At 42.7% G+C, this 26,035-nt stretch overlaps 1 protein-coding gene across 4 annotated transcripts in view; it reads left to right on the forward strand.

The window, feature by feature from the left end:
• UTP4 (UTP4 small subunit processome component) overlaps window positions 1-26,035 on the forward strand; it is a 200,902-nt gene that overhangs the window by 45,158 nt on the left and 129,709 nt on the right. For all 4 annotated transcript variants that reach the window (XM_069218642.1, XM_069218643.1, XM_069218641.1 and 1 more), the window contains 7 exons: window positions 8,667-8,858; window positions 10,348-10,432; window positions 11,106-11,195; window positions 15,005-15,216; window positions 16,452-16,623; window positions 23,665-23,756; window positions 23,952-24,048. In XM_069218642.1, coding sequence (XP_069074743.1) covers window positions 8,667-8,858; window positions 10,348-10,432; window positions 11,106-11,195; window positions 15,005-15,216; window positions 16,452-16,623; window positions 23,665-23,756; window positions 23,952-24,048 — 940 coding nt within the window. The remainder of the gene's footprint in view (window positions 1-8,666; window positions 8,859-10,347; window positions 10,433-11,105; window positions 11,196-15,004; window positions 15,217-16,451; window positions 16,624-23,664; window positions 23,757-23,951; window positions 24,049-26,035) is intronic.

Genomic DNA, 26,035 nt, shown 5'->3' on the forward strand with positions numbered 1-26,035 from the left:
TGTTCACTTTTCTGGTTACACAAGCCCTCTCAAAAGCTGTGAACCACTTGGTGATGTCATCACCATCTTCAAATTTTGTCACAATCCCTTTGGGGATTTTTAACATGTCAGGAGAATCTCTGACCCTATTTATATTGCTGCCACCATTGATGGGTCCTAGGCCCATCTCTTGTCTTTCCCTTTCTATGGCTAGGAGCTGTCTCTCTAAAGCCAATCTTTTGGCCATCCTGGCTAACAGGAGGTCATCTTCACTGAGAGCATCCTCAGTGATTTCAGAAATGTGGGACCCTCCTGTGAGGGACTCACTATTTCTGACTAACACAGTTGGAGACAGGACTTGAGGGGTCCTGTTCTCCCTATTTAGGACTGGAGGAGGGACATTGGCCTCCAAGTCACTAATTTCTTCCTCTGTGATGTCATCATCAGAGGGGTTGGCTTTTTCAAACTCTGCCAACAGCTCCTGGAGCTGAATTTTGGTAGGTCTGGAGCCAATGGTTATTTTCTTTATATTACAGAGAGACCTTAGCTCCCTCATCTTAAGATGGAGGTAAGGTGTGGTGTCGAGTTCCACCACCTGCATCTCTGTATCAGACATTATTCTGCTAAGAGTTGGAATACTTTTTAAAGAATCTAAAACTGTTTCTAGAATCTAATTTCAAACTTTTAACAAACTTTTAAACTCTAAAAGACAATGCTAAACAGGGACTTAACACACAAGGCCCTAGCAGGACTTTTAAGAATTTAGAAAAATTTCAAAAATGAATTTCTAATGACAATTTTGGAATTTGTCGTGTGATCAGGTATTGGCTGAGTAGTCCAGCAAATGCAAAGTCTTGTACCCCACCGCTGATCCACCAATGTAGGAAGTTGGCTCTGTATGTGCTATTTCAAAGTAAGGAATAGCATGCACAGAGTCCAAGGGTTCCCCTTAGAGGTAAGATAGTGGCAAAAAGAGATAATACTAATGCTCTATTTTGTGGTAGTGTGGTCGAGCAGTAGGCTTATCCAAGGAGTAGTGTTAAGCATTTGTTGTACATACACATAGACAATAAATGAGGTACACACACTCAGAGACAAATCCAGCCAATAGGTTTTTATATAGAAAAATATCTTTTCTTAGTTTATTTTAAGAACCACAGGTTCAAATTCTACATGTAATATCTCATTCGAAAGGTATTGCAGGTAAGTACTTTAGGAACTTCAAATCATCAAAATTGCATGTATACTTTTCAAGTTATTCACAAATAGCTGTTTTAAAAGTGGACACTTAGTGCAATTTTCACAGTTCCTAGGGGAGGTAAGTATTTGTTAGGTTAACCAGGTAAGTAAGACACTTACAGGGCTTAGTTCTTGGTCCAAGGTAGCCCACCGTTGGGGGTTCAGAGCAACCCCAAAGTCACCACACCAGCAGCTCAGGGCCGGACAGGTGCAGAGTTCAAAGTGGTGCCCAAAACACATAGGCTAGAATGGAGAGAAGGGGGTGCCCCGGTTCCGGCCTGCTTGCAGGTAAGTACCCGCGTCTTCGGAGGGCAGACCAGGGGGGTTTTGTAGGGCTCCGGGGGGGACACAAGCCCACACAGAAATTTCACCCTCAGCAGCGCGGGGGCGGCCGGGTGCAGTGTAGAAACAAGCGTCGGGTTTGTAATGGAAGTCAATGGGAGATCTAGGGATCTCTTCATCGCTGCAGGCAGGCAAGGGGGGGGTTCCTCGGGGAAACCTCCACTTGATCAAGGGAGAGGGACTCCTGGGGGTCACTCCTCCAGTGAAAGTCCGGTCCTTCAGGTCCTGGGGGCTGCGGGTGCAGGGTCTCTCCCAGGTGTCGGGACTTAGGATTCAAAGAGTCGCGGTCAGGGGAAGCCTCGGGATTCCCTCTGCAGGCGGCGCTGTGGGGGCTCAGGGGGGACAGGTTTTGGTACTCACAGTCTTAGAGTAGTCCTGGGGTCCCTCCTGAGGTGTTGGATCGCCACCAGCCGAGTCGGGGTCGCCGGGTGCAGTGTTGCAAGTCTCACGCTTCTTGCGGGGAGCTTGCAGGGTTCTTTAAAGCTGCTGGACAACAAAGTTACAGCTTTTCTTGGAGCAGGTCCGCTGTCCTCGGGAGTTTCTTGTCTTTTCGAAGCAGGGGCAGTCCTCCGAGGATGTCGAGGTCGCTGGTCCCTTTGGAAGGCGTCGCTGGAGCAGGATCTTTGGAAGGCAGGAGACAGGCCGGTGAGTTTCTGGAGCCAAGGCAGTTGTCGTCTTCTGGTCTTCCTCTGCAGGGGTTTTCAGCTAGGCAGTCCTTCTTCTTGTAGTTGCAGGAATCTAATTTTCTAGGGTTCAGGGTAGCCCTTAAATACTAAATTTAAGGGCGTGTTTAGGTCTGGGGGGTTAGTAGCCAATGGCTACTAGCCCTGAGGGTGGGTACACCCTCTTTGTGCCTCCTCCCAAGGGGAGGGGGTCACAATCCTAACCCTATTGGGGGAATCCTCCATCTGCAAGATGGAGGATTTCTAAAAGTTAGAGTCACTTCAGCTCAGGACACCTTAGGGGCTGTCCTGACTGGCCAGTGACTCCTCCTTGTTTTTCTCATTATTTTCTCCGGCCTTGCCGCCAAAAGTGGGGCCTGGCCGGAGGGGGCGGGCAACTCCACTAGCTGGAGTGTCCTGCTGGGTTGGCACAAAGGAGGTGAGCCTTTGAGGCTCACCGCCAGGTGTGACAATTCCTGCCTGGGGGAGGTGTTAGCATCTCCACCCAGTGCAGGCTTTGTTACTGGCCTCAGAGTGACAAAGGCACTCTCCCCATGGGGCCAGCAACATGTCTCGGTTTGTGGCAGGCTGCTAAAACTAGTCAGCCTACACAGATAGTCGGTTAAGTTTCAGGGGGCACCTCTAAGGTGCCCTCTGGGGTGTATTTTACAATAAAATGTACACTGGCATCAGTGTGCATTTATTGGGCTGAGAAGTTTGATACCAAACTTCCCAGTTTTCAGTGTAGCCATTATGGTGCTGTGGAGTTCGTGTTTGACAAACTCCCAGACCATATACTCTTATGGCTACCCTGCACTTACAATGTCTAAGGTTTTGTTTAGACACTGTAGGGGTACCATGCTCATGCACTGGTACCCTCACCTATGGTATAGTGCACCCTGCCTTAGGGCTGTAAGGCCTGCTAGAGGGGTGTCTTACCTATACTGCATAGGCAGTGAGAGGCTGGCATGGCACCCTGAGGGGAGTGCCATGTCGACTTACTCGTTTTGTCCTCACTAGCACACACAAGCTGGCAAGCAGGGTGTCTGTGCTGAGTGAGAGGTCTCCAGGGTGGCATAAGACATGCTGCAGCCCATAGAGACCTTCCTTGGCATCAGGGCCCTTGGTACTAGAAGTACCAGTTACAAGGGACTTATCTGGATGCCAGGGTCTGCCAATTGTGGATACAAAAGTACAGGTTAGGGAAAGAACACTGGTGCTGGGGCCTGGTTAGCAGGCCTCAGCACACTTTCAATTGAAAACATAGCATCAGCAAAGGCAAAAAGTCAGGGGGCAACCATGCCAAGGAGGCATTTCCTTACACCCCATAACTGCAAGGGAACCCAACGAACATTCCCTATGCCTAGAGGTACCCCTGCAGCCCCTGGCCTTGAAGAATCCGATCACCGGTCCAGGAACATTCAACAGGCGGCCTTCCTCCTTGTCCATCCTGTGCTTTCCCGGAACATACCCACTGGACTCAGCCTGCAGCTTCTTTGTGTCCCCCAGGGTCCCCCCCTTGGAAAGCATTGGGAGCCCGATGCTATATATGCACCCGGCCACCCCTTTGCCATTGAGGGTATGTGTTTGGAGCTGACCTGTGGCCTGCCCCGTGCTCATCTAAACCCCTCCCCCTGGTCTGCCATCACAAGTTGTGGGGACTTACCTGCTAGCAGATCTGTTTGAGTGCCCCAAGTCTCCAAAGATCCCATTCTAAATCTAACTTCAACTTTGACCTCTGCAGCCGGCCGGCCCCTGTGTTGCTGGTGGTGTAGGTTTGGGGTCATCCTGAACCCCGACCAGTGAACACCCTAACTCCCGGAGACTGGAACTGTAAGTAGAGTACTTAACTCAAAACTGCACCACCCTCCCCCAACACTGTTCTGAAAATTGCAGTGTCAACTTTTAAAAGTGAAAAATGTTAGTGTTACTTGCCTGTAAACCTTTTTCTTTGCTAAATCTAAACAAAGTGCTATTGATGCACATGTGCGATACTTAGATGCAAAGGTACTTACCTGCAGGAACATTCTTTTGGTTCTAGAAGTAAAGTAACAAATTATATTTTTCCAATATAAGTACATTGGCCTGTAGTTAGTCATTAGTTGTGTGCCTCATTTATTGACTGTGTGCGTGTATGACAAATGCTTTGCACTACCCTCTAATTAGCCTAACTGCTCGACCACACTACCACAAAAGAGCGCATTAGTATTATCCACTTTATCCTGTGTTAAGCCTCTGGGGAACCCCTGGACTCTGCACACTATTTCTCATTTTGATATGGTATATACACAGCCAGCTTCCTACGCACATCTTAAACACTTCTATAAAAATAACTGTCCACCTGCAATGTTTTGTACAGATAACTTGGGCAAGGGGATTTTATGGCTGGTTGTCATTTGGGTCATCAAAATGAAATGTGAATTTCGAGTTTGAAATTTGGCAGCTGATTATTTTTACATCCATGGCGATCTTGAAGTTTATTACTATGGTGATTACAAAATAAATTTCTGCAGGTGGCATCATGAACACAGCCTGCTCCGACACTGTCCCACCAGTCCCTGCCCCCATCTAGGAGGCCTAGAGGCATTCTCAGGAGGTGTGAAAATGCCAGCATAACAAAAAAAGGTTTGGATTCTGGGCACAGCCTTTGCCATACGTGAACCCAGCATACATCTAATTGCCCATCCAATCATACTTAGGGTGGCATTAAAAAAGTTGGGCATAAGATCTATTTATAAATGTTGTGAACCTAGGCTTGTGTCCACAAAAGACACATATATTAAATTATGATGTCTATAGGGTTTCTGGGAATAGGGCATGATCTGAGCTATGCGCTGTTGACACTGCTGGTTAACATACTGAGCATGCCCTCTGTCCATTGCCTGCAGGTAATACCCACAGGCCATGTCCTGTGGTCATTTTAACTGCCCACAGGGCATGTCCAAAATCCATGCCATGTTTCCAATACCCAAATTGGGTAGTCAAGGACATGCCAGCAAGCCTAGAACTCCAGAAACAGGACAATGTTTAATTATCTTTGTGAAGCAAAGTGACTTAATTCTTACACGTTGTAAACCTTTCCTCACTTTTTGTTCTTAGTTAGTAACATTGCCTCCATTTTCCTTGAATGCTTCTCTGTTATGGGCTAATTTGTATAGCTTGTTTCTGCACTCTAATGTAGTCTCAAGGTACTGTAGAAGGGAGGGTGTTTTAGAGAATGAAAACAACATCTGTTAAAGAGGGAAAGCATGGGAGCAAAAAACAATAAACCTGTTGTTAGCATGGTACACCCATAAATGATGGAATTTCACTGCAGGCCTGCAAAAACCATAAAAATTACACCAGACTTGCAGGTCTATTGTCTTTAGTTATCTACTCAACCTCACAGTAATGTACTTGACCTGTAAACGTGCCTCAAATTGTGTGATCCGAGGCAAATATATTTTTACAAAGTCTCCTTTTTCTTCATCATCACATATAGGAGCATCTTCAAGGATGTCAGTTCAGCATTTCTGCTGTGCAAAACAACTTTTTATGTTTGATTTGATAGAATAAAATGTAGCTTTTTGCTCCATGTACAATAGGAATCTAGACCACATAGAGTATGCACTTGACCCCTGCTTGCCTCTTAGCGCAGTAATAGCCTGGTCATAAGGGCAAGGGCAGGAATGTTTCTCAGTTCATGTTTAAAGGCTCACTTTTAATAAATATATTACTAGGCATGAAGTGGTAGCACAGTGTCATTTACACACAGCATATTTTCCATTGAAATGGCCACAACGTTGCCTACTAAAATGCAGTCTAACTGATTGATATATATCAATAAATCAATCAACCAACCAACTAAACAATGTTTGGAAATTGGGTTTCAGCAAAAATATTTAGCATTCGTACATCAAGTAGTGTTCTGATTTGTTTTTATCCTAATAAAATCTTTGTTTCCATCACCCAGAACTGTAAAAACTGTTCCTTCCTAACTACTGAAATATATTTTGAAATATTTGTACAGTTCATTTACAAGCTACTTATTTGTTGTGTGTTAGGAAAAAACTGACATCCTACAGCAATCCATTTTAAACTTCTCGTACAGCACAGTTCACTTTACAGTACTCTCTAACTTTGCAGTCAGAGAAAGAAAACCCCAATCTCCAGGATAAATTAAACAGCAAATTCTAAGACATAAGGTGCCACTTGACCTCTGTCTTTGAATGCAGAGCAAATGTGACAAGATAAAAACAAGACTTAAAGGCATCTTTATTGCTCATTCACTTTCTGAGTGAACAGAACACCTCTTCTTTATCAGCTTGCCAGAACAGGCGAGTAGGCCCAAACAATAGCACTCTCTGATAAAATCTGCCTCACCATAACGAGTGGGCAATTAGACTCCTTAATGCCTTCTCTGGATGGAGTGAACAGTTGGTGGCTATTCGAAGATGCATTAGGCAGGGATGGCCACTATTGTTCGCTGTAATGGTAGAGTCTCTGGGCTACTAGCTCAGTCTTGACCTCATATTAAGTGGCCTTCTCTAGAGTACTGAGTGGAAAGACAACATTTAATTATAGGGCAACAATATTTGTTGTATGTCGCATCTAAATGAGTTAATTGAGCAAATTCAATGCATTTTGAAAATATATGGTTGCTTCTCTGGATATGAGTTCAGTTGGGCTAAATGTGGTCAATACCCTATTCATTGTTGGAGTCCATCCCCGCAGCCGGGCTCCCACTTTTTAATCAGGACGTAAGGTTCTAAATATATGGGCTTATATGTTACGTCAGATGGGGAATGAACCTATGAGCATAACTTAGAAAGTCTGGTGATGCACATTCACATGGAAGTGTCACAGTTAGGAAAACACAAAATATCTTAGCTGGGGAGCACCACATTATAAACAAAAAAGATTGAACTCCCCAGATGTACCCTTCAGTCCCCTTGAAGAGATTTTATAATCTTTCCTGTTAGGTGTGATGTGGGATTGCACTGAATACACTTTGTACATGTAGCATTTAATGGTGGGATATCCCTTCTGACTATACATAGATACAACGTGGCCTCATTATTGATGGTGATCAATGATTGGACTTGGTGACTACTAGAGGAACCGTTGTTGAGGATGGGTAAAATGTCTGAGAAATGGTTATCTCAATTTTCTATACAGTGACATAAATACTTCCTCTACTGAGGTGGTGAGATGGTCCTGGAAGGTAGGCTCAATCAAAACTGAATAGAAGGGAAAAACACCTGTTTGTGGGTAGGTAAAGTTGAGCAAGTGGTTAGCTATCAGAAAGGATTCAGTGAATGCGGCCTAATAGTTAATATAAGAATACTAGCTCTGTGGGTATCCAAATGTCATGCTGTGTCTCATGCAATTGAATCGGGAGCATACAATGCCTAGATCTAGTGTTTTTTTTTGTTTTTGTTTTTTTGTTTATTACCTCCAGCTTGAGAATGTGCTGGGAAGATTTGTTTTTGTATATTCAAACTAAGGCAGTATGTTGTCTTTATGGTCCGGGCTGAAGAAGCAGCTGTCGCCAGACAGTTATGTGAGCATCATTAGAGAGGGGCCTTGGCTTTGCCCACATGTTGGGAGTCAGGAGTACATGTTCCGATTTGGCAGAACATGTGCACTTCCTCAAAAAGTACTTGCTGCCTACGCAGCTGTGGTCATTTTGTTTATTTATCCAGCTGCTCAAGTTTGAACTTTCAGGGGCACACACGTGACATCGGAATGCTATTATAGTGTCTTAAATACTAGATCATTTATATTTTTCTCTGGCAGCAGGTTTTTAAGTCTGGCTTGACAGTGCAACTGTCACTTTACCTTTTAATCTATATAAATATTATTCTACTGTTCTTTGCTTCCACACACATACATACCTATTCCCATGCTATTTACTTGTAACGCTTCACATTACCATAGAACAGAGGTCTTCAAACTGGGGGGCGGGCCCCCCTGGGGGTGCCCTAAGTGATCCTGGTGGGGGCGCCAGACTCTGGCCAAAAGAAGCATTATACAGATAACAGGCCTTTGTTTCGAGCAGAAGCATGTTATTGCATTTAAAAAAAAAGGTAATAGTACTTAACAGCAATGTTTAAATAGGCCTGGACATATTCAAACATTGCCATCTTTATAAAATAATTGTGAAAAATTCTGAGGGGGGCCCAATGATTTTTATTTTCCAACGGGTAGGGGGTGGGGGGTGTGGGGTGGGGGGTTGGCATTAAAAAGTTTGGAGACCACTGCCATAGAACATTCCTTAAAGCCAGACTGATTTGCATTGCCATTGTTTGTTTATCATTCATGTAATGCAAACTTTAAAAAAATTTAATCTGAAGCCCGCCCAATCTGCCTTGTATTGAATTTGAATTTAATGTTAAATGTGTGTTGAACAACAGTATTCAGTTCTATTTTACTTTATATGCTTACTTTTGTGTATGTTTTCAGATTTTCCCAGGTGATGAGAAGAGATCCACAGAAGCCATCTGTTGGGCTGCAGGCAGCCGTCTATTCACTGCTGGTCTGGATGGCAAAATCCTGGAGTACGACTTCGAAAAGCTGTGCATCAAATATAGCCTGGATGGTTTTGGGGGTCCCATTTGGGGCATTGCTGCTAATCCCAGTGGCTCCCACTTAGCGGTTAGTATGCAGTGGTAACAATCTAAATGCATGAATCAGCTGCAGTCCCTGTCAGGGTCCCTTTGTTTGCAGTCTAGGAAAGTGCTCTGAAGCAGTCTGGGTATCATGGTAAGTATTTCCAGAATGTGGGTGCAAAATAGGTAAGTAAATGCTTTTGTTTCCTTTAACTTTAAATTTCAAGATGGGTAAAATTGAGACAAAAGTTTGTGTTTTGACCACCTGATATTGCAAGCTTGCTGGAAAAGTAGTCTGGTTAGCTCTTTTTTAAAAACTTGGTAGCTAATCTGTTTTTTAGGGTTGACACTGGCTTACTCAAGGGTAAGGGTTATTTTGGATTTGTGAAAATAGAGTGGTGTACTCAAACTGCATCCATTGAAGATGTGCATGGATGCATAGTGGAACTAAACATTAACATACTACAGGATAGGAAGCATGGAAAGTTGCAAAATACTTCTTTATACATGCAGGAATTCTGGGTTACCAGCATGATAAAATAGGACCATGAATTGTGGGTCTGACAAAGAAGTCACAGGACAGCCACACTCATGTATTAGTTCCCTTGTGATTATTATGCAGTGATCAAAGAAACAATGGGTCATCAAACGTTCAAAAAAAGATTTGATGAGTGCATCCCTGAAGCCCTATTAATGGGTCAATTAAAGGTACAAGCTTGTCCAGAAACTCATACAGATGGTTTACACAATGTCTGTAATCATAGATCAATATTCCCAGTGGAGAGATCTGCAGAATCTGAATAGCTTTCCTGAGCACCGCCATGCTGTAATCGAGGGGACACTGGATAGCAAGTTCCCAAATATTTCTGGAAAGATGTAACATGTACAGTATATCTGAAAACTCCAGCAACTGCTTCTCTTGTCGGCGTATTAGCACATACTTAACTGCGTGTTCATTTCCTCTTGTGTAGTATTCAGACAAATGAGCTAGAACCCATGTCCAAAAAAAGACTGGCAAAAGAGCTGACATGTTTAAGAACTCCAAAGGAAGGGCGTCCCAAATACATAACCCGCTAAACTTGTAAGATTTAGCCTACCTTGAAAATGATCTGGAATCATAGAGCCGGGCAGCATAGCCTCTTGGGAAGTTCTTGTTGAAAGACCAAGAAGAAGGACACACTCAAAAGGCATATTGATAGTGTTTTGCTGTAGGAACGTAAATGATAGAATCCAATTGTAATGAAAGTAATGTAACCTGATAACATTAAAGTTATGCCTTTTGTCTTTCAAGTGTACATTGGAAATTGTGGTGTGTTCACTTTAATCGGATGGTGTATCCTAAAAAGTTTGGTTCTAGTCAACAGCAGTTGTGTACATAAGCATCAGCTATTTAATTCAGTGTTGTTGCCTGCATCTTTCAATTAGGGGTATTCTGTTTAAAGATCTACACTATTTGTGTGAATTGAGTTTGCTAAGAAGTTCCTATCTCAGCCCACACAGAACCTTCACTGATTGTTATTTTTGTTTTCTAACAGATAGGGTGTGAAGATGGTTCAGTAAAATTATTCCAAATTCTTCCAGATAAAATACAGTTTGAGAAGAGTTTTGACCGTCAGAAAGGTAAGCACCTGAGTAAATGCTAATTTTCAGTTGTATTTGTTTTGAGATCTAGTAGCTCCTGTATTTGTAACTGAGTCATTACCCTTAGTACTTCACTGTTGACAGATCTCCTTGTCACATGTGGCACCAAAATGAAATGCCAAACGCTGTTCCTCAGGTGGAATGGAAATATAGGGACACAGAGGCTGGGTGGTTGTTCTCCTCTTGTAGACGGCAACATTGGCCACCCATTAGAATACCATTTGATCAAACTTTTGCCTCAGCTGAAACACTCAAGTGATGCCTCTTCAAATCTTTCCTCTATTTTTGAACGCACCAGATAATATAGGAAATATCCCCCCTGCACTAGAATTGCATTAGAATCTCATTTGGTTATAACTGGACGATGTTCAAGGCATACATGGTCCGGAGAGCTCTGAACTGAACGGGTTTTGAAATTCTGACCTGTTGGGCCCCAATGCTCTTTGGATTTGTTATAAGCTATAACAAATCAATGAACAATGTATTACTGTACTGATTCACTAGTGTTTTTCCGGAAATGGCCTGTTGTGTTTGAGGTAGGCCACTGACCATGTTTCTGTTGTGCTATAAGCCATACGTTTTATTTTGATGTTTAGAGTGCATGATATTTCTTGTTTTACAGCTTTGTCTTTTAAACTTTTAATTTTTTTAGACCGGATCCTTTCTCTGTCTTGGCTCCCATCTGGTGCCAACATTGCAGCTGGCTCCATAGATGCCATCCGAATCTTTGATGTTAAGTCAGGCAAGTTCAGTTTTGTTCGTAAAGCCATACGTTTTAAACTCTTCTTTTGTCTTGTATGCTGTTATAGTGAGGTGGGGAAGTGTAGATGATGGCTTTTGATGGTTCAAGTGTTTTTTATTTTGTGATTATGGGTGGGCAATTGCTTTGTATTAATGACCCTCTCCATTCCTGTAAAATCATGGTGTTAACTGCCTTTGGCACCTTTTTGTGCATCAATTTGCTCGCCTCCATTCTGGCCCTGTTAATTTTACTCATTTTTAATCTTTGAATCATTTGATACCTTGCAATCGTTCACCTTTCACTCATAGCCGTGGGTAGAACTTGACACACTCTTGCACAACAGTTGTAGGTTATTTATTGACCCTCTTTACACTGTTGACTACTACATTGGAGGCAATACATTATACCACATCATCCACCACTATCCTTTATCCTACTCGTACATCAAAGCCTTCAGTGTGATTTCCTTTATTTTATTTTAATTGTAATTTTTTACTGGCTTAAAAGTGTCATTTCATTTGTACTTTCATGTACTTGTACTAATCTACTTCTAACATTTAAATGTTTAAGTCATTTGTAATTATTTAGTGCTCTAACTTTACACTTAAAATGTGGTTGTTAGTTTAACCCTTGCATTAGGAAAGTACCCTCTTTCTTGGCATGGGTACCCCCATTTTCTGCCTGTTAATGTGTTTGGCTGTGTTCACCGGGATCCTGCTAACCAGGACCCCAGTGATTATGCTCTCTACCTTCTAACTTGGTAACTTGTACCATTTGTACCCCACATTTGGCATACTGGTGCCCCAATGTAAGTCCCTAGTATATGGTACACAGGTACCCAGGGCATTGGGGTACCAGGGGATCCACGTGGGCTGCAGCATGTATTATGCCACCCATGGGGAGTCCATGCAAAGGGTTCTGTAGGCCTGCCACTGCAGCCTGCGTGAAAGGGTGTATGCACCCCTTTTCACCATATGTCACTGCACCATGTCACTATAAGTCACCCCTATGGCAGGCCCTCCTAGCCCATAGAGTAGGGTGCAAGTACTTGTGTGTGAGGACACCCCTGCACTAGCAGAGGTACCCCCACGAAGTCCAGTGCCATTTTCATGGACTTCGTGAGTGCGGGGACGCCATTTTGCGTGTGTACTGGACATAGGTTACTACCTGTGTCCAGCTACATAATGATAACTCCAATCCTAGGCATGTTTTGTATCAAACATGTCAGAATAATACCCCAATAGTGTTTTCACTATTGGAAGTATGATTCCAGGCACACTCGGGGCTTCTTAGAGGATCCCCAGCATTGCTCCTGCCAGTCTTCCAGGATTTTCCAGGCAGCCCAAGCTGTTGCCACTCCTCAGAAAGGTTTCTGCCCTCCTGCTGCTTGAACAGCTCAAGCTCAGGAAGGGAAGACAAAACAAAGGATTTCCTTTGGGAGAGGAGAGTTGCACCCTCTCCCTTTCAAATAGGTGTTACATGGCTTGGGAGGGGTAGCCGCCCCATGCCACTGCTATACTTTGAAGTGCACATTTGGTGCCCTCCATGCATAAACTAGTCTACACCGGGGGACCTCCAGTCTCTGCTCTGGCGCGAAACTGGACAGTGGAAAGGGGAGTGACCACTCCCCTGTCCATCACCACCCCAGGGGTAGTGCCCAGAGCTCCTCCAGAGCTGGGTTCTGCTATCTTGAATCCAAGGTTGTCAGAGACCGCTGGGAGCATCTGAGTGGCCAGGCAGGTGACGTCAGAGCCCCCTCCTCATAAGTGGTCACCTGGGTAGGTGAATAATCTCCCTTTCAGGCCTATTTAGGGTCTTTATCTTGGGTGGGTCTTTAAGTGGAGATTCACATGCAAGATTCCAGCAGGACTCCTCTGCAACCTCCACTTCGACTTCTAGCCACTGGAACCGCGACTGGACCTCCAGGAAGCGACAATCTGCATCCACGAAGAAGACTCTTCTTGCAACATTGTTTCCACAGTTTCATCCAGCTTCTGCAACATTTCCCCGGCTGTGCATCCTCGGAAGTCTGCAAGTCTTCAGCCTGCACGAGAAGGAAGAAGGAATCTCCCTTGGAGTGAAGGAGTCACTCCCCTGCATCCGCAGGCACCTACCCAATGACGAGCGGCTGCATAGATCTCCTCTCATCCTGAGCTGTGTGGATCCTGTATCATGGGTGATGGTCCAGAGTAGTCCTCTTGGTCCTCTTTGCCAGCTGTCCAACTTTTGGTGGAGGTAAGCCCTTGCCTTCCCACGCAGGACAGTACCCCTGTGCACTGTCTCTTGCAGCTGCCAAGGCTTGTTTGCATCTCTTCCAAGGGAACTCCAGGCTATGTGCAGCTCTAGCACCCAGCACTCCTTCCTGCGACGCACAGCCCTCTGTGTTGTTCTCCTGAAGCGTGGGATCACTTTCTGTAGTACTGCGTGGGCTACTTCTGTGTCCCCATCATGTGGGTGCTGCCTTTGCTCCTGTGGACTCTGTGTCGCTGAGGGTCCCCTCTAAATCCCCCTCCTGGGTTGAGTCCTGCTGGGCCATGCTGGTCTCCGGCAGCACCACTTTTCCTCTAACCGCAAATTTGCCTTTGCCAAGGCAACTCCTGCAAGTACAGCGGGGTGGGTAGTAGTTCCTACTCCTGGACTCCACTGATACTTATGAACTTGGTCCCCTCTCTCCACAGGACTTCCTCTCCAGGAATCCACCGCTGTTTTCTTGCAGTCTTGTCTGGGTGTCTTCTTTTCCTCTTTTCCTTCCTTTTGGGTGGTGTGGGGAAATTCCAGTGATTTACTCCTGCTTTCCTGGTCACTGGGGGCTACTGTGTTATCTCTGTGGTTTTCTCTTACTCTCTGATCCCCTCTACACATATTCCACTTATCTATGTGGGGGTCCTGTGTTCGCATTCCATTTTTTTAGTATATGGTTTGGGTCTCCCCCTAGTGTCACTATTGATTATTTGCAACTGCGCGGTTTTCTAACCTTTTCTTTGCCTATTACTGTTTACTAGTGTATATAATTAGTGTACTACTTACCTCCTATTGGAAGGTTGCCCTTCTAGTATTTTGTAGTATTGTGTGATCAAAAATAAAGTCCCTTCATTTTTGTACAAGTGAGTGTTTTCTTTCATGTGTGTAAGTGCTGTGTGACTACAGCGGTGGAGACATGATCTTTGCATGTCTTCTAGATAAGCCTTGGCTGCTCATCCACAGCTACCTCTATAGAGCCAGGGTTCTAGAAACTGTCTACACTTCACTAAGAGGTGATACCTGAACCTCTTATAAGATGTAAGTACCTAAGGTACCCACCACACACCAGGCCAGCTTCCTACACTAGCCATTTTTTTATTTATATGTAAACGTTGCATATTTGTTGTAATTCTTTAATGGATGTACATTTGTTGTACATTTCAAGTGTCTCTTATGCACAAATATATTACTTTTTTAAATGTATACTTTAAAGTAAGATAACCATTATTATACAGCCTTTTTTTAAAAACCCAAGCACACTGTTTTGGCCATATGTATATATTTGTTTTTAAATATTAACTTTGGTAATTGAATGTTCCACTATGTAGTGGTCACCTCAATGTTGTGCTGGAATTATGGTAACCCAGGTATGTAGTGTGATTAATGTAGTAGGAGGTTATACCTGTACACCCATCTTCAGCCTGACACATATTTTTTATTGATTTTTGTCATTCTCTTTAGACAGCGTTGGCCACCTTCTCTGATCATACTATTTCTAATTGTGGTTAAACCACCCTTTCATACAAGTCTCTTTGCTCACCTCCTAGCTCTTCTTCTTTCCATTTTAGGCCGTGCTGTGCAGAGGATCCTAGTTGACAGGAATCGGGCAACTTCTCACAACCGCGAGTGTCTGGTATGGAGTCTGGCATTCCTTTCCAATGGAGAAATTCTGAGTGCAGATTCAACAGGCAAGGTGCAATTCTGGGACTGGGAAAAAGGCACACTCATCCGGACTTTTCCTGTGTCTAATTCAGACGTCTTGTCTCTAGCCGTAGCTCCGGTAAGTCACACTTAAGTGGAGCAGAATCTGAAAGCTCATAGAAGCTTTAATTAAGACATTTCTAGAGTGTCTCAAAGCCAAGAATATAAACAAATTATATTAACATAGGCCACACAGCTAATGATTATCATCAAAGTAGTTGAGCATGCCCAGCAAACAAAGGACATATCATCTGAATAGCATTGTCACCCTTAGCCTTCATTTCAGTTGACCATAGTCTACCTTTTTTTCAAGCGCTTGTCTACAATTGCATCGTCAAATTACAAGTCAATGTTTTTTTATTTGTTTTTTTTTGTTTGTTTTGCGGGTAACCATTACCCGCATCATCAGCACTTCAATCCCCTGGCACTGCGGTTACAAATTCCATTCACTTGGCATGCACATCCTGTATCAGAATAAACCATTTGTCACATTGCACAAACATGCTCCCCTCACTGTGGGTTCCATAAGGAGTCACACTTGCCTAGGTGTCTCTAGAAAGTGGACTGAGGAAAAGCCTCACATCCGGCTTATGGCGGAAATAGCACAGTAACTAAACCTTAACACCTCATACTATTTTTTGGGTGATCTCACAGTTTCTTTCTTGACCTCACTGGTGACATCTCCTGCTATGAGTAGCATGAGACAAGTTACTATAAAGATGAGTTTCTTTAATACAAAAGTATCTAGAGACAATGGTCAATAATCTAAATATTGGTTTGTTGGAAAGTCCGGATGAGGGTGGGGGGATGGTAGGAGTCATCTAAGGTCTTTGAGAAAACAAAACTAATCTAATACACTAGCTTTTTGATGCAAGAGTGTTTCTTGAAATCTAGATTATGATTAAAAAAAATGTAAGGAGCAATGGAGAACAGGCACTTTGGGTACTTCTGAAACTTGTGTAACTGAGGCTTTTACTAAGTACAAAAATTCTCCAGCAGAACTTATGCATTGTGCTTGAGTAGTGCATTACCAGAGGGCAAGATTGGTGCTGGAAGAGCAGGCCCTGACGTAAACATCACATTTAGGCTACGTTGTTAGAGGGTAAATCTGAAATCCCAAATTTGTGATGAATTACAGACATTCTGTACTTTTTAGAGCACTTGATAAGTGGAGAATACCACAAGGAGCTGTGACTCAGAACATGGATCATGTATTTCAGCATAGCTGGTCTCGCATCTGGTCCTTCAGAATCTAAACGTAAAGCTTTTCATTCATTTAAATCTGTCTGACAGTTAATGATCGTTATTTTTCAGAGTGAGGACAGCTTTGTAGTGGGCACAGCAGAAGGAACAGTCTTTCAGTACCAGCTTCTGCCTGTCAGAAATGGAGAAAAAGAATGTCAGTGGGTGAGAACCAAGACTTTCAAGTACCACACTCACGATGTCAGATCGGTGGCACACAGTGCATCAGCACTCATCTCTGGAGGTATATGTTGTGGCACTCTCAACTTTCTTATAATGTTAATGAGTAGCTCTCATTAGTCTTCTCTGAAGCTGTTTTATGTGTTACCTTTTCAGTCAGATGCAGACTGGTCTATGGCACACTCAAAAAAGTAAAGAGTACCACTCAATAACAAGGTGTTAGTATATCAACTATCACAACACTATGGCAATTACCCAGTGCCCAGTAACAATATACGCATTAGAGACTGGTTAGTTTGAATCTGAGATTCAATCCTGTTCCTTACTTACTATAAAGCTGGCTGTGACCACATCCCCACCACAGAATTAGTCATACATGTACCGTTCTTTTATCACATATCGTAAATGTATTTTATTTTTCTTATTTCATATGCAAATTCATTAAATTCATACATAAACACATATTGTATAAAAGGTTTGATTTACTACTTTAATGAACTCCTAACCGGTGTTTAAACAATACAGATTATTTTTTTCATCTTTCAATAATGTCTCTATACAATTGGTTATAAGAATATTTAAGAAAATTCATCCTCATTTGATAAAGGTAGCCCACTTACATCATCAATGCAATGCTTTGTTGGCTATACAAATATATTTCATTTTACTCTGGACAAAGTTCACAACATTTCTTTCTATCACCAGAGTAAGACGATGAGAAGTACATTCTACAAGATGGAATATTAATTGCTAAACCATAATAAACAAACAGATGTTGAAGCCACAAAAACCTGTTACAGTCACCACCACCATAATACCTGGTGTGAGTCAACAGGTAAAAGATTCCAAAACATTATCATAGTTAGCTTTACCTTTGTTCCAACACCACACCCAAGATGCACAAGAGTAGGTAACAGCAGCTTGCATACATAACTCCTTGAAAACTTAACTTGTCCCACTAACTAGAAAATATACAAACACATTGTAAATAAACATACCTCTGGCAAAAAAAACATTTTCAAACTAGAATGGCGTTCGACTAATTTTTGTGGAAAGACATTGCAATCAGTTTTATATCACAGACTAGTTTGAGATTACTTTCAACAACCAAAATCGCAACTTGCTATAATAAGTTGACTTACCTTAGTGTATTGTAATCCATGGCTTTTGCTAGTGTCATTTCTTTCAATCATGGCAGTGAGTTTTTCTCTCCAGTTCCCAGAGGGATAAAACACTAACTAAAATTGATTTCTGTGAACCCTCCGAAGGTTCTTTTCGAGGAACCTCGTTCTAAAAGAGAATACTTTCCACAACATTTCAGACAGTACCCACTCTATATGGCTATTTCAAAATTGTTGAATCCTCTTGCTAAAATACTGATGAGGTAAGGCAGACTAGTGGAGATCCTTAATTCATAGACTTCTTTTAGTATCCCTTATAAACATGCTACAGACTACAAAACCTAAAAATGAGTTATTACTCCGTACCAGAAGGCTGATAAGAGATCAGTGGGGGACAGCCTCTTAACCTTTTGACTTCTATGGAAACCCAGTGAATCACTACTGGAAACCAAGGACCCTGGCCTAAGCAATGGCTACAGTTTGACTGTCAAACCAATGCAAAAAAAGAACAAGTATATATTAAACAAGTACACAAAGTATGAAATATTTAATTTACAACAAAAAGTACATAAAATTGAAACTTTAATTTTACATAAAGGGTTGGCGCTTTTCAACAAATTGGTTTACATTTTGAAAACAAAGCAATTCTAACATATCGTTTTATTTTTTTTCATGCTCTTAGCAAATATAACTGTTTTGTTGGTGCAAACAAATTGAGGTCACCAGTCATCTATGCTAGATTCTGTTGAATGTACTTGATATTTAACTTTTAAACTTCATTTATAAATTCTTTCACTTTTACCAACTGTTTTAAAATTTAAAATTTTGCATTTGTGATTGTATATATTTATTAAAAAGTCTCCAAACGCATCCAATGGATCAAATATCGAATAAGACCGCCTTTCATTTGGACTCCAGCTACATAAGCGTCCTTTCTGAGTGGCTATTTAATTGGCCCAGTGCATACAATAGTTGAAAACACACATGCCTCGTGATTGAAAAGAACACTGTCTCAATAACTTGCTTTGAAAACATGGGTATCCGGATGGTGGTTTGTGATTCTGATTTCTCGAACCAGTCCAACGATGTATTCCAATACCTAATGAAGCACTTGTATTTTAGCTTCAGCCCCAGCAAAATCCTTAATGCATAGCTTTTTATTTTAAAGAATCTCAGCATATGTTTAAGTGCAACTGTAGAAGTTATAATTCCATTTTATCAATGGTGCCATCTTGATTCCCTCTCACCCAGTAGAAATATGAGCACCATGATAAAACGTGCACTTTGTTGTTTGGAATGACTCCAAAGTTTGATGTCTCCTACGATTCAAGCCTGGTGTTCAGACACTTAGAGAGCCTACCACAATTTAAACGTAAGCCACTCAGGATTTCCTTGGAGGGTGGCTGTTTAACAATTACCAGTATGTAAGTGTGAAACATTACCGTCATTGTTTCAATAAAGCCAACAATAACTTTTCCCACCCCTGTATCTCTTAATCCAAAAAAATATCCTTTTGTGAAATATATTAAGATAATATATTTATAAACTTATTGGAGGAACATAAAGAGTTGAGTCGTCTCTTTAACTTGCAGATCAAAAGTTAGACAAAGTGGCCCTTCTTGCGGAAGATTGTATCAATCCTCTTGAATACAGCTTATGTATATATCACCTCCTGTGGGTTACATAGACCAGTCTGTACATGACACACAACACTTATGTCTGAAGTCGGGTTTTGTGCCTCCTTGTAAAAACAGTTTTTAGTGCTTGGTGATTGTTTCTTAAGTTGCATTTGGTATCATCATACAAATTCTAATGCTGATAGGCCATTGTCACACACGAGAGTACTTCTATCTGTAGGCACATTTTTTGAGGTCTGTTAATTAATGGTTATCAACCCATAGTATGCTTTTCTGAAGTTTTGATTGTTGGGGTATGGTATTTGCCTGGGTGAGTTAAACACTACAGTTTTGTGAGATGCTTTTTATGATGTCTAATATGGATCTGACAGGGGCATGTAGCATACATCTGGAGTTTTGTGCTGGGATGCATGTTGAAGAATTGGGCAAAGGCAATTAAATAGTCCTGAAAATGCCAAACGAGCCAAATTTTGACCACATGGTGATTATCAATGATTTTTCCTGCTAATTGTATGCATTTTCTATACATCCAAAAGGCAAAGTACAGAATCACAAAGGTGCGGTGCTTCGCTGTTGAAATTGTTATGCTAGTATTTTTGTTCCAGTGATCAACATTTCACCAATAACCCATATTTTTAACATTGCTATACATTTTGTACTTTAGGTCACTAGTGACATAATGACGACTTCTCGCAAGTGACACGAGATACTGAGCCCAAATAAATGCAGCTAAGTTAGTCTGTCTTTGTTTTTCTGTGACAGTCCAGCAGTATTCCTCCTTTTTGTGTTGCATTGGACTACCTGACTGTTTCCTTTCCTCTAACCAGCATCTGGTGTGTAATCTGTGCCTCTCCCCTGACCATCAAAAAGCCACCTGTGACGACTGCAGAACCTTCTGGTCAAAAAAGACGCTTCGGGCCAGAGGGCTCATCTACTTGAGATGGCTCACAAGACCCTGTAATATGCTCTAGACATCTTTGGGGCAGAGCACACCCAGGAGGAGCCAGAACAGGAGGAGGCCTTCTCCATCCAGGACTCTGACAACGATATCCAGTCTGACATCGAAAGCCAAAAAGTCACGCCGGTGCACCCTTTGAGCACCGTTACCCATTCTGCCCCCTCTAAAACTTCCAAAAGACCCTTTACTGAGGTTGCTGTGCCGCCACTGCCTTCAGGTCATGGCGGGCTCTGAAAAACTGGCTTGGATGGCCCACCTTCTGGCTCGGGACTGAAAATCACCAAGACCAAGTCAACTTCTTCAGCGTCAACCTCAACATCTTCAGTCCAAGACAGCAGTCACATTCCACCGCAAACCTTGGCACCGACCACTTTGACACCAAGCCGGACAAGCACCACCTCAGCTTCGGTACCGACAAAAGGGCACTGATTGAAATCTTCGGTGCCGACAACAAGGGATTCAACTTCTTCACAACCAAAAGACTGTAGTCAATCTTCATTCCACCATCTCCAGTTGAACCCATTTTAGAGACCATAGACGCTTGTCAGTGCGCATTCACATCCAAGAGAGTACAGGACCCATCATTGCATTCCCCCCCACGTCACCTCCGAAAGAAAATTGTCTTTTCCTTAGTCTCTGGACACATCACAACCTCCAATGAAGATCACCATTCACAAGCCTTTTCCTCCTCCTCTTTTTCCTCCTCCTCCTCCTCCTCCTCCTCCTCCTCCTCATCCACTACCTTACCACCATCTACCTCTCCTCCACCCTCCTCATTCACCCACCTCTCCTACTGCAGCAGATGTTACACCACAAGATTACCCGTTACTCAGTGAGGGAGACTTAGGTGACACACACCAGGACCCACATCCCTGCGATTCATATGACCCTCGCCCTATTCTCTCTACGGATCCAGACCTTCACCACCAGAGGATGCTACAACCTACCAACAGGTGATTGCTAGAGCAGCCACCTTCCACAATGTCGAGCTTCACAGGGACACCATTGAACAAGAATTTATTTTTTTTCCCCATGCCCGAGCATGCTTCATTATGCTGATGCTATTTTTAAAGAACCGGTTCGCTCTCAGGTTATCAACCCTAGAGTTGATTTAAAAAAAAAAAAAAAAAGGGAGACTGCACCCTCAGATCATGTGTGCACGATTTCTTTTCATTTTCTCAGGGCAGGCAGTGGTCTGTGGGACCACTGCCTGTTTTGAATTTTTTTTCACTACCATTAACAAAGGGTAAGCGGTCCCTTGGGGATCCCTTCCCATTTGGGTATGGATTACCACCATCTTGAAGCTGATGGTAAATACGAATGTTTTGCGACCACATTCCCAGTCACAAACACATTTTGCGAGTGGGTATTAGGTTACTGACTCGTGAAATGGGGATGAATCATGCCAAAAGGCATTTTTACAGGTCGGTAAAAGCCTTTGTACCTCTGGCCCTAAATGTCACAAACAGATGCTTACGGGGTAAGTAACATCGTCCTTCTTCATGAGAATTTAAGGATTGAATATCTAAAAAAAAAAAACTAAGTGAATACAGAAAATATAACTGATGTGGCTCAAGAGCTCTTCACCAAGGTTACAAAGAAAGATGGTTTTGTGACAGTACAGACCTGCACTGTTGCAGTAAAAACCCTTGTCACATGCTAGGCTGCTTCGTAACTAATTTATGCTAAGCTGCTTTGTAACTATTTTATCATTAAACCCACAGTCTTCATTTTATCCTATTCATGAGCAAGAGTTACAGGCTTTTTCAAGACACCTTCTCCAAAATACTTCTCTAAAGTGTCTGTTTCAAACTTAGCCCAAAGAAGCCTTTTCAGACATGCCCTCAAAGAGATTTCTTACATTCAGCTGAGCAAATCTTCTCCCTACAAATAACTCTAGGAGCATAGTTGAGCAAACCCATGTTGACTGCTTCAAAGTACTGCTCTAAAAAGAAAAGAAGGAAGGAAACTTGAGGGAATTGAAAGAGTGAAGATGCATGTTATTCTTGTTACTTGTAATCCTCGCACCACAAATCAAATTGTTTGTGAGTGACAATCAAGAAGATAACAGAAAGTGGGAAAAAAAAAGAAGAAAATGGGATCGGAATGCGGGGGGGGTGGAGAGGATTTGACAGTAAGAGGAATCGGCATGGTCTAGACTCTAGAGTTATAGTTTGCTGTTTCTGTAGATTCTTTTAGGTCCTAGTATTTCTCCCACTGTCTGCCTGATTGATTTTTAACTCTGTCAGTACTTGATTGATCACACTGATATCCACTGATTTGCTTTCATTCCTCGTCATCTACCATCAGATGTGATCTCTAGATCATATCACAAGTTCAAGCTCTTGCAAGTCGAAAACAGCCTGCAATCGTTCCAAGGTCACTAAAATAAATTGAGTAACATTCATGTGTAATAATAGTATATTTTATTTAAAGTGCTAGTAAAGGGCAGAAGTGTGGTATGCAGTGCTATACAAAATCAGTTTATTAGTCTCCATTTGTGCTGTCAAGTAATGAGAAGGTTTTGTAAAATGCACCATTAGGCTTACGTTTGAGAATATGGTCACTACGCTTTCTCTGGTTACTTATCGAGTTAGGCTGGTGAATCAGGTCTGAATTGGATGCCTGGATTGTTACTCAATGGCAATATTATTAATAATTCTCACACACGTCTTGCGTGGAAATTGGTGTCCCTAATTGAATGCTATAGAAAGGTAAACCTGTGGAGCTTACACGCTGAACTCACCCTTAAATGCCTAGAAAGGATGCTGCTTGGGGGAAGGGAGGCAACAGAGTTCAAGGAGAAACCCTCCTTATGATGTTCCTAGTTTCATGGTGATGATAAAGTTATTGGTAGGGATATGTCCAAAACAGTGGAGTGTAGCAGCCGGCAGCAAAATTAGATTCAGCTATAATGTTTGTGGAAGGAACAGAGGAAAGTCTGGCGTGCACAAGAGCTGTCGTATGCAGGCTGATGAATTCTTTGACCGGTTGTCGTTATTGCTCTGTAAGTTCCTGCCTGTCAAGGAAACCTCTTATGTGCACTGTGAAGAGAGAACCCATCTATACAGACGAACAGAGGTCTCAGCTGTCTTGAGAAAAAGGAGCATTAGGCTCCAATCTCTAGCGATATAGTTCAGGACATCTCTGGGACAGTTTAATTGCAGCACTTCAAGTATTTAAGTACCTTCTCCCATAGTCCATAATTTTCAAATGATAATGTGTTGGCCACATCCGACTGCCTCATTTACAGTGAGTATCTTAATATAATTTTGCACCATGGTACATGTTAATCATTTTATATAGTACGTAGTTTATTTCTAACTTTTTCTTCTTTTTTTTTGTATTTGATTTGCCTATGTTTAATCATCTTGTAACTTACTCTCAAGGTCTGGACGCTAATTTGGTCATTCGCCCACTAATGGAAAAAGTGCTGTCCAAGAACTATGATGCTGCCCTGCGAAAAATAACCTTCCCACATGTAAGTTTCTACTTCTGCACATTGAGAGTTGGTCATTTATGGGCTGTAGAAGAGACAAGTGGTATTAAACGCTGATAAAAGACTGGGCAACTGTTGCTAGATATTTTGCAGCAGGAACAATTAGTTGTGTGAGGGCAAAAGACCGTTATTTGTCTGAAATAATGTTTTTTTTGTTTGTTTTTTTGTTTTTTTAAGCACCGCTTAGTTTGCTGTGCAAGGAAGGCTCAGCTGCTTCTCTTCCAGTTCCCAGATCGTCTGGAACTCTGGAGGCTTGGCGCGACTGAGGCACAAGGTAAATAAAGAGATAAGGGAGGAGATTGAGAGGTGGGTTTTCTTAAATAGCAAACATTGTTGGAAGACCTTGCAAGAATGTTTGATGGTGTGTTGGAAAGGTGCCTTATACTAAACAAATACAAGACTCTGAAGACCTTCACAGTTCTGTAACCTTCCCACAGTGACCATAAGTGTGCAATCAATAAGCTTAGATGTATTAGGTGCGAGCCTCCGTGCTCATTCCATTCTTGACCTCTCTGGACTCAAAGCCAGGTGGAAGGCTTTTGTGCCTATTTTGTGACATTCTATATCTAATCAGTCAGCCCAGATCGGTCTGGACTCATATTACCCAGGATGTCGACCAGAATTAACCTTCATCAACTGCAAAACTCCTTGGAACAGTTTAAGTTGTTGAACCCACATGTTGTAGTGTCAGTAGAGGCTGAAAATTACATTGTCTCTAGGGTGAGCATAGCAATGAACCTAGACCATAGATATCTAAAGTGGATAAGATTATTATACACAGATAGTTAATACACACCAACATTTTCGGTGGGTAGTAGAAATAGGCAGGGATGCTGCCTCTCCCCATGGGTATTTGCCCTGTCTGTAGACATCAAGCTGCTGGACTAGGTGAGACCCTCTCTTCAGAGGGTTCAGCTGAATCCATGAATAGTAACACAGGACTGAGCTTTATGGGGAAGTCATTTGTTATGTGCCAACATTCCAAACCTAGCAAATCCCTGTAGTTCATACCCATGCTGATATCCATTTTAATTAGCAAATCAGCCCTCTTTCCAAGCAAGAGGTGTGAAATTGGGACACTAGCTGAATGCCACTTGCAGGTTGCACAAGCTAGTTCAAATATTTGGGCTTAATCACACCTAGAGATATAAAACTAGTTTTGGAGCATAATCTAGATTGAGTTCTACTCCTGTTCCAAATTCACACAGAACCATCAAAAGTTCCCTGTAGGAAGTTGGCTCTGTATGTGCTATTTCAAAGTAAGGAATAGCATGCACAGAGTCCAAGGGTTCCCCTTAGAGGTAAAATAGTGGTAAAAAGAGATAATACTAATGCTCTATTTTGTGGTAGTGTGGTCGAGCAGTAGGCTTATCCAAGGAGTAGTGTTAAGCATTTGTTGTACATACACATAGACAATAAATGAGGTACACACACTCAGAGACAAATCCAGCCAATAGGTTTTGTTATAGAAAAATATCTTTTCTTAGTTTATTTTAAGAACCACAGGTTCAAATTTAACATGTAATATCTTGTTCGAAAGGTATTGCAGGTAAGTACTTTAGGAACTTCAAATCATCAAAATTGCATGTATACTTTTCAAGTTATTGTCAAATAGCTGTTTCAAAAGTGGACACTTAGTGCAATTTTCACAGTTCCTGGGGGAGGTAAGTTTTTGTTAGTTTTACCAGGTAAGTAGGACACTTACAGGGTTCAGTTCTTGGTCCAAGGTAGCCCACCGCTGGGGGTTCAGAGCAACCCCAAAGTCACCACACCAGCAGCTCAGGGCCGGTCAGGTGCAGAGTTCAAAGTGGTGCCCAAAACACATAGGCTAGAATGGAGAGAAGGGGGTGCCCCGGTTCCGATCTGCTTGCAGGTAAGTACCCGCGTCTTCGGAGGGCAGACCAGAGGGGTTTTGTAGGGCACCGGGGGGGACACAAGTCCACACAGAAATTTCACCCTCAGCAGCGCGGGGGCGGCCGGGTGCAGTGTAGAAACAAGCGTCGGGTTTTCAATGTTAGTCTATGAGAGATCTCGGGATCTCTTCCGCGCTGCAGGCAGGCAAGGGGGGGATTCCTCGGGGAAACCTCCACTTGGGCAAGGGAGAGGGACTCCTGGGGGTCACTTCTCCAGTGAAAGTCCGGTCCTTCAGGTCCTGGGGGCTGCGGGTGCAGGGTCTCTCCCAGGCGTCGGGACTTTAGGTTCAAAGAGTCGCGGTCAGGGGAAGCCTCGGGATTCCCTCTGCAGGCGGCGCTGTGGGGGCT

The sequence above is a fragment of the Pleurodeles waltl genome, chromosome 12 (assembly GCF_031143425.1).
Source record: "Pleurodeles waltl isolate 20211129_DDA chromosome 12, aPleWal1.hap1.20221129, whole genome shotgun sequence".
Taxonomy (NCBI): domain Eukaryota; kingdom Metazoa; phylum Chordata; class Amphibia; order Caudata; family Salamandridae; genus Pleurodeles; species Pleurodeles waltl.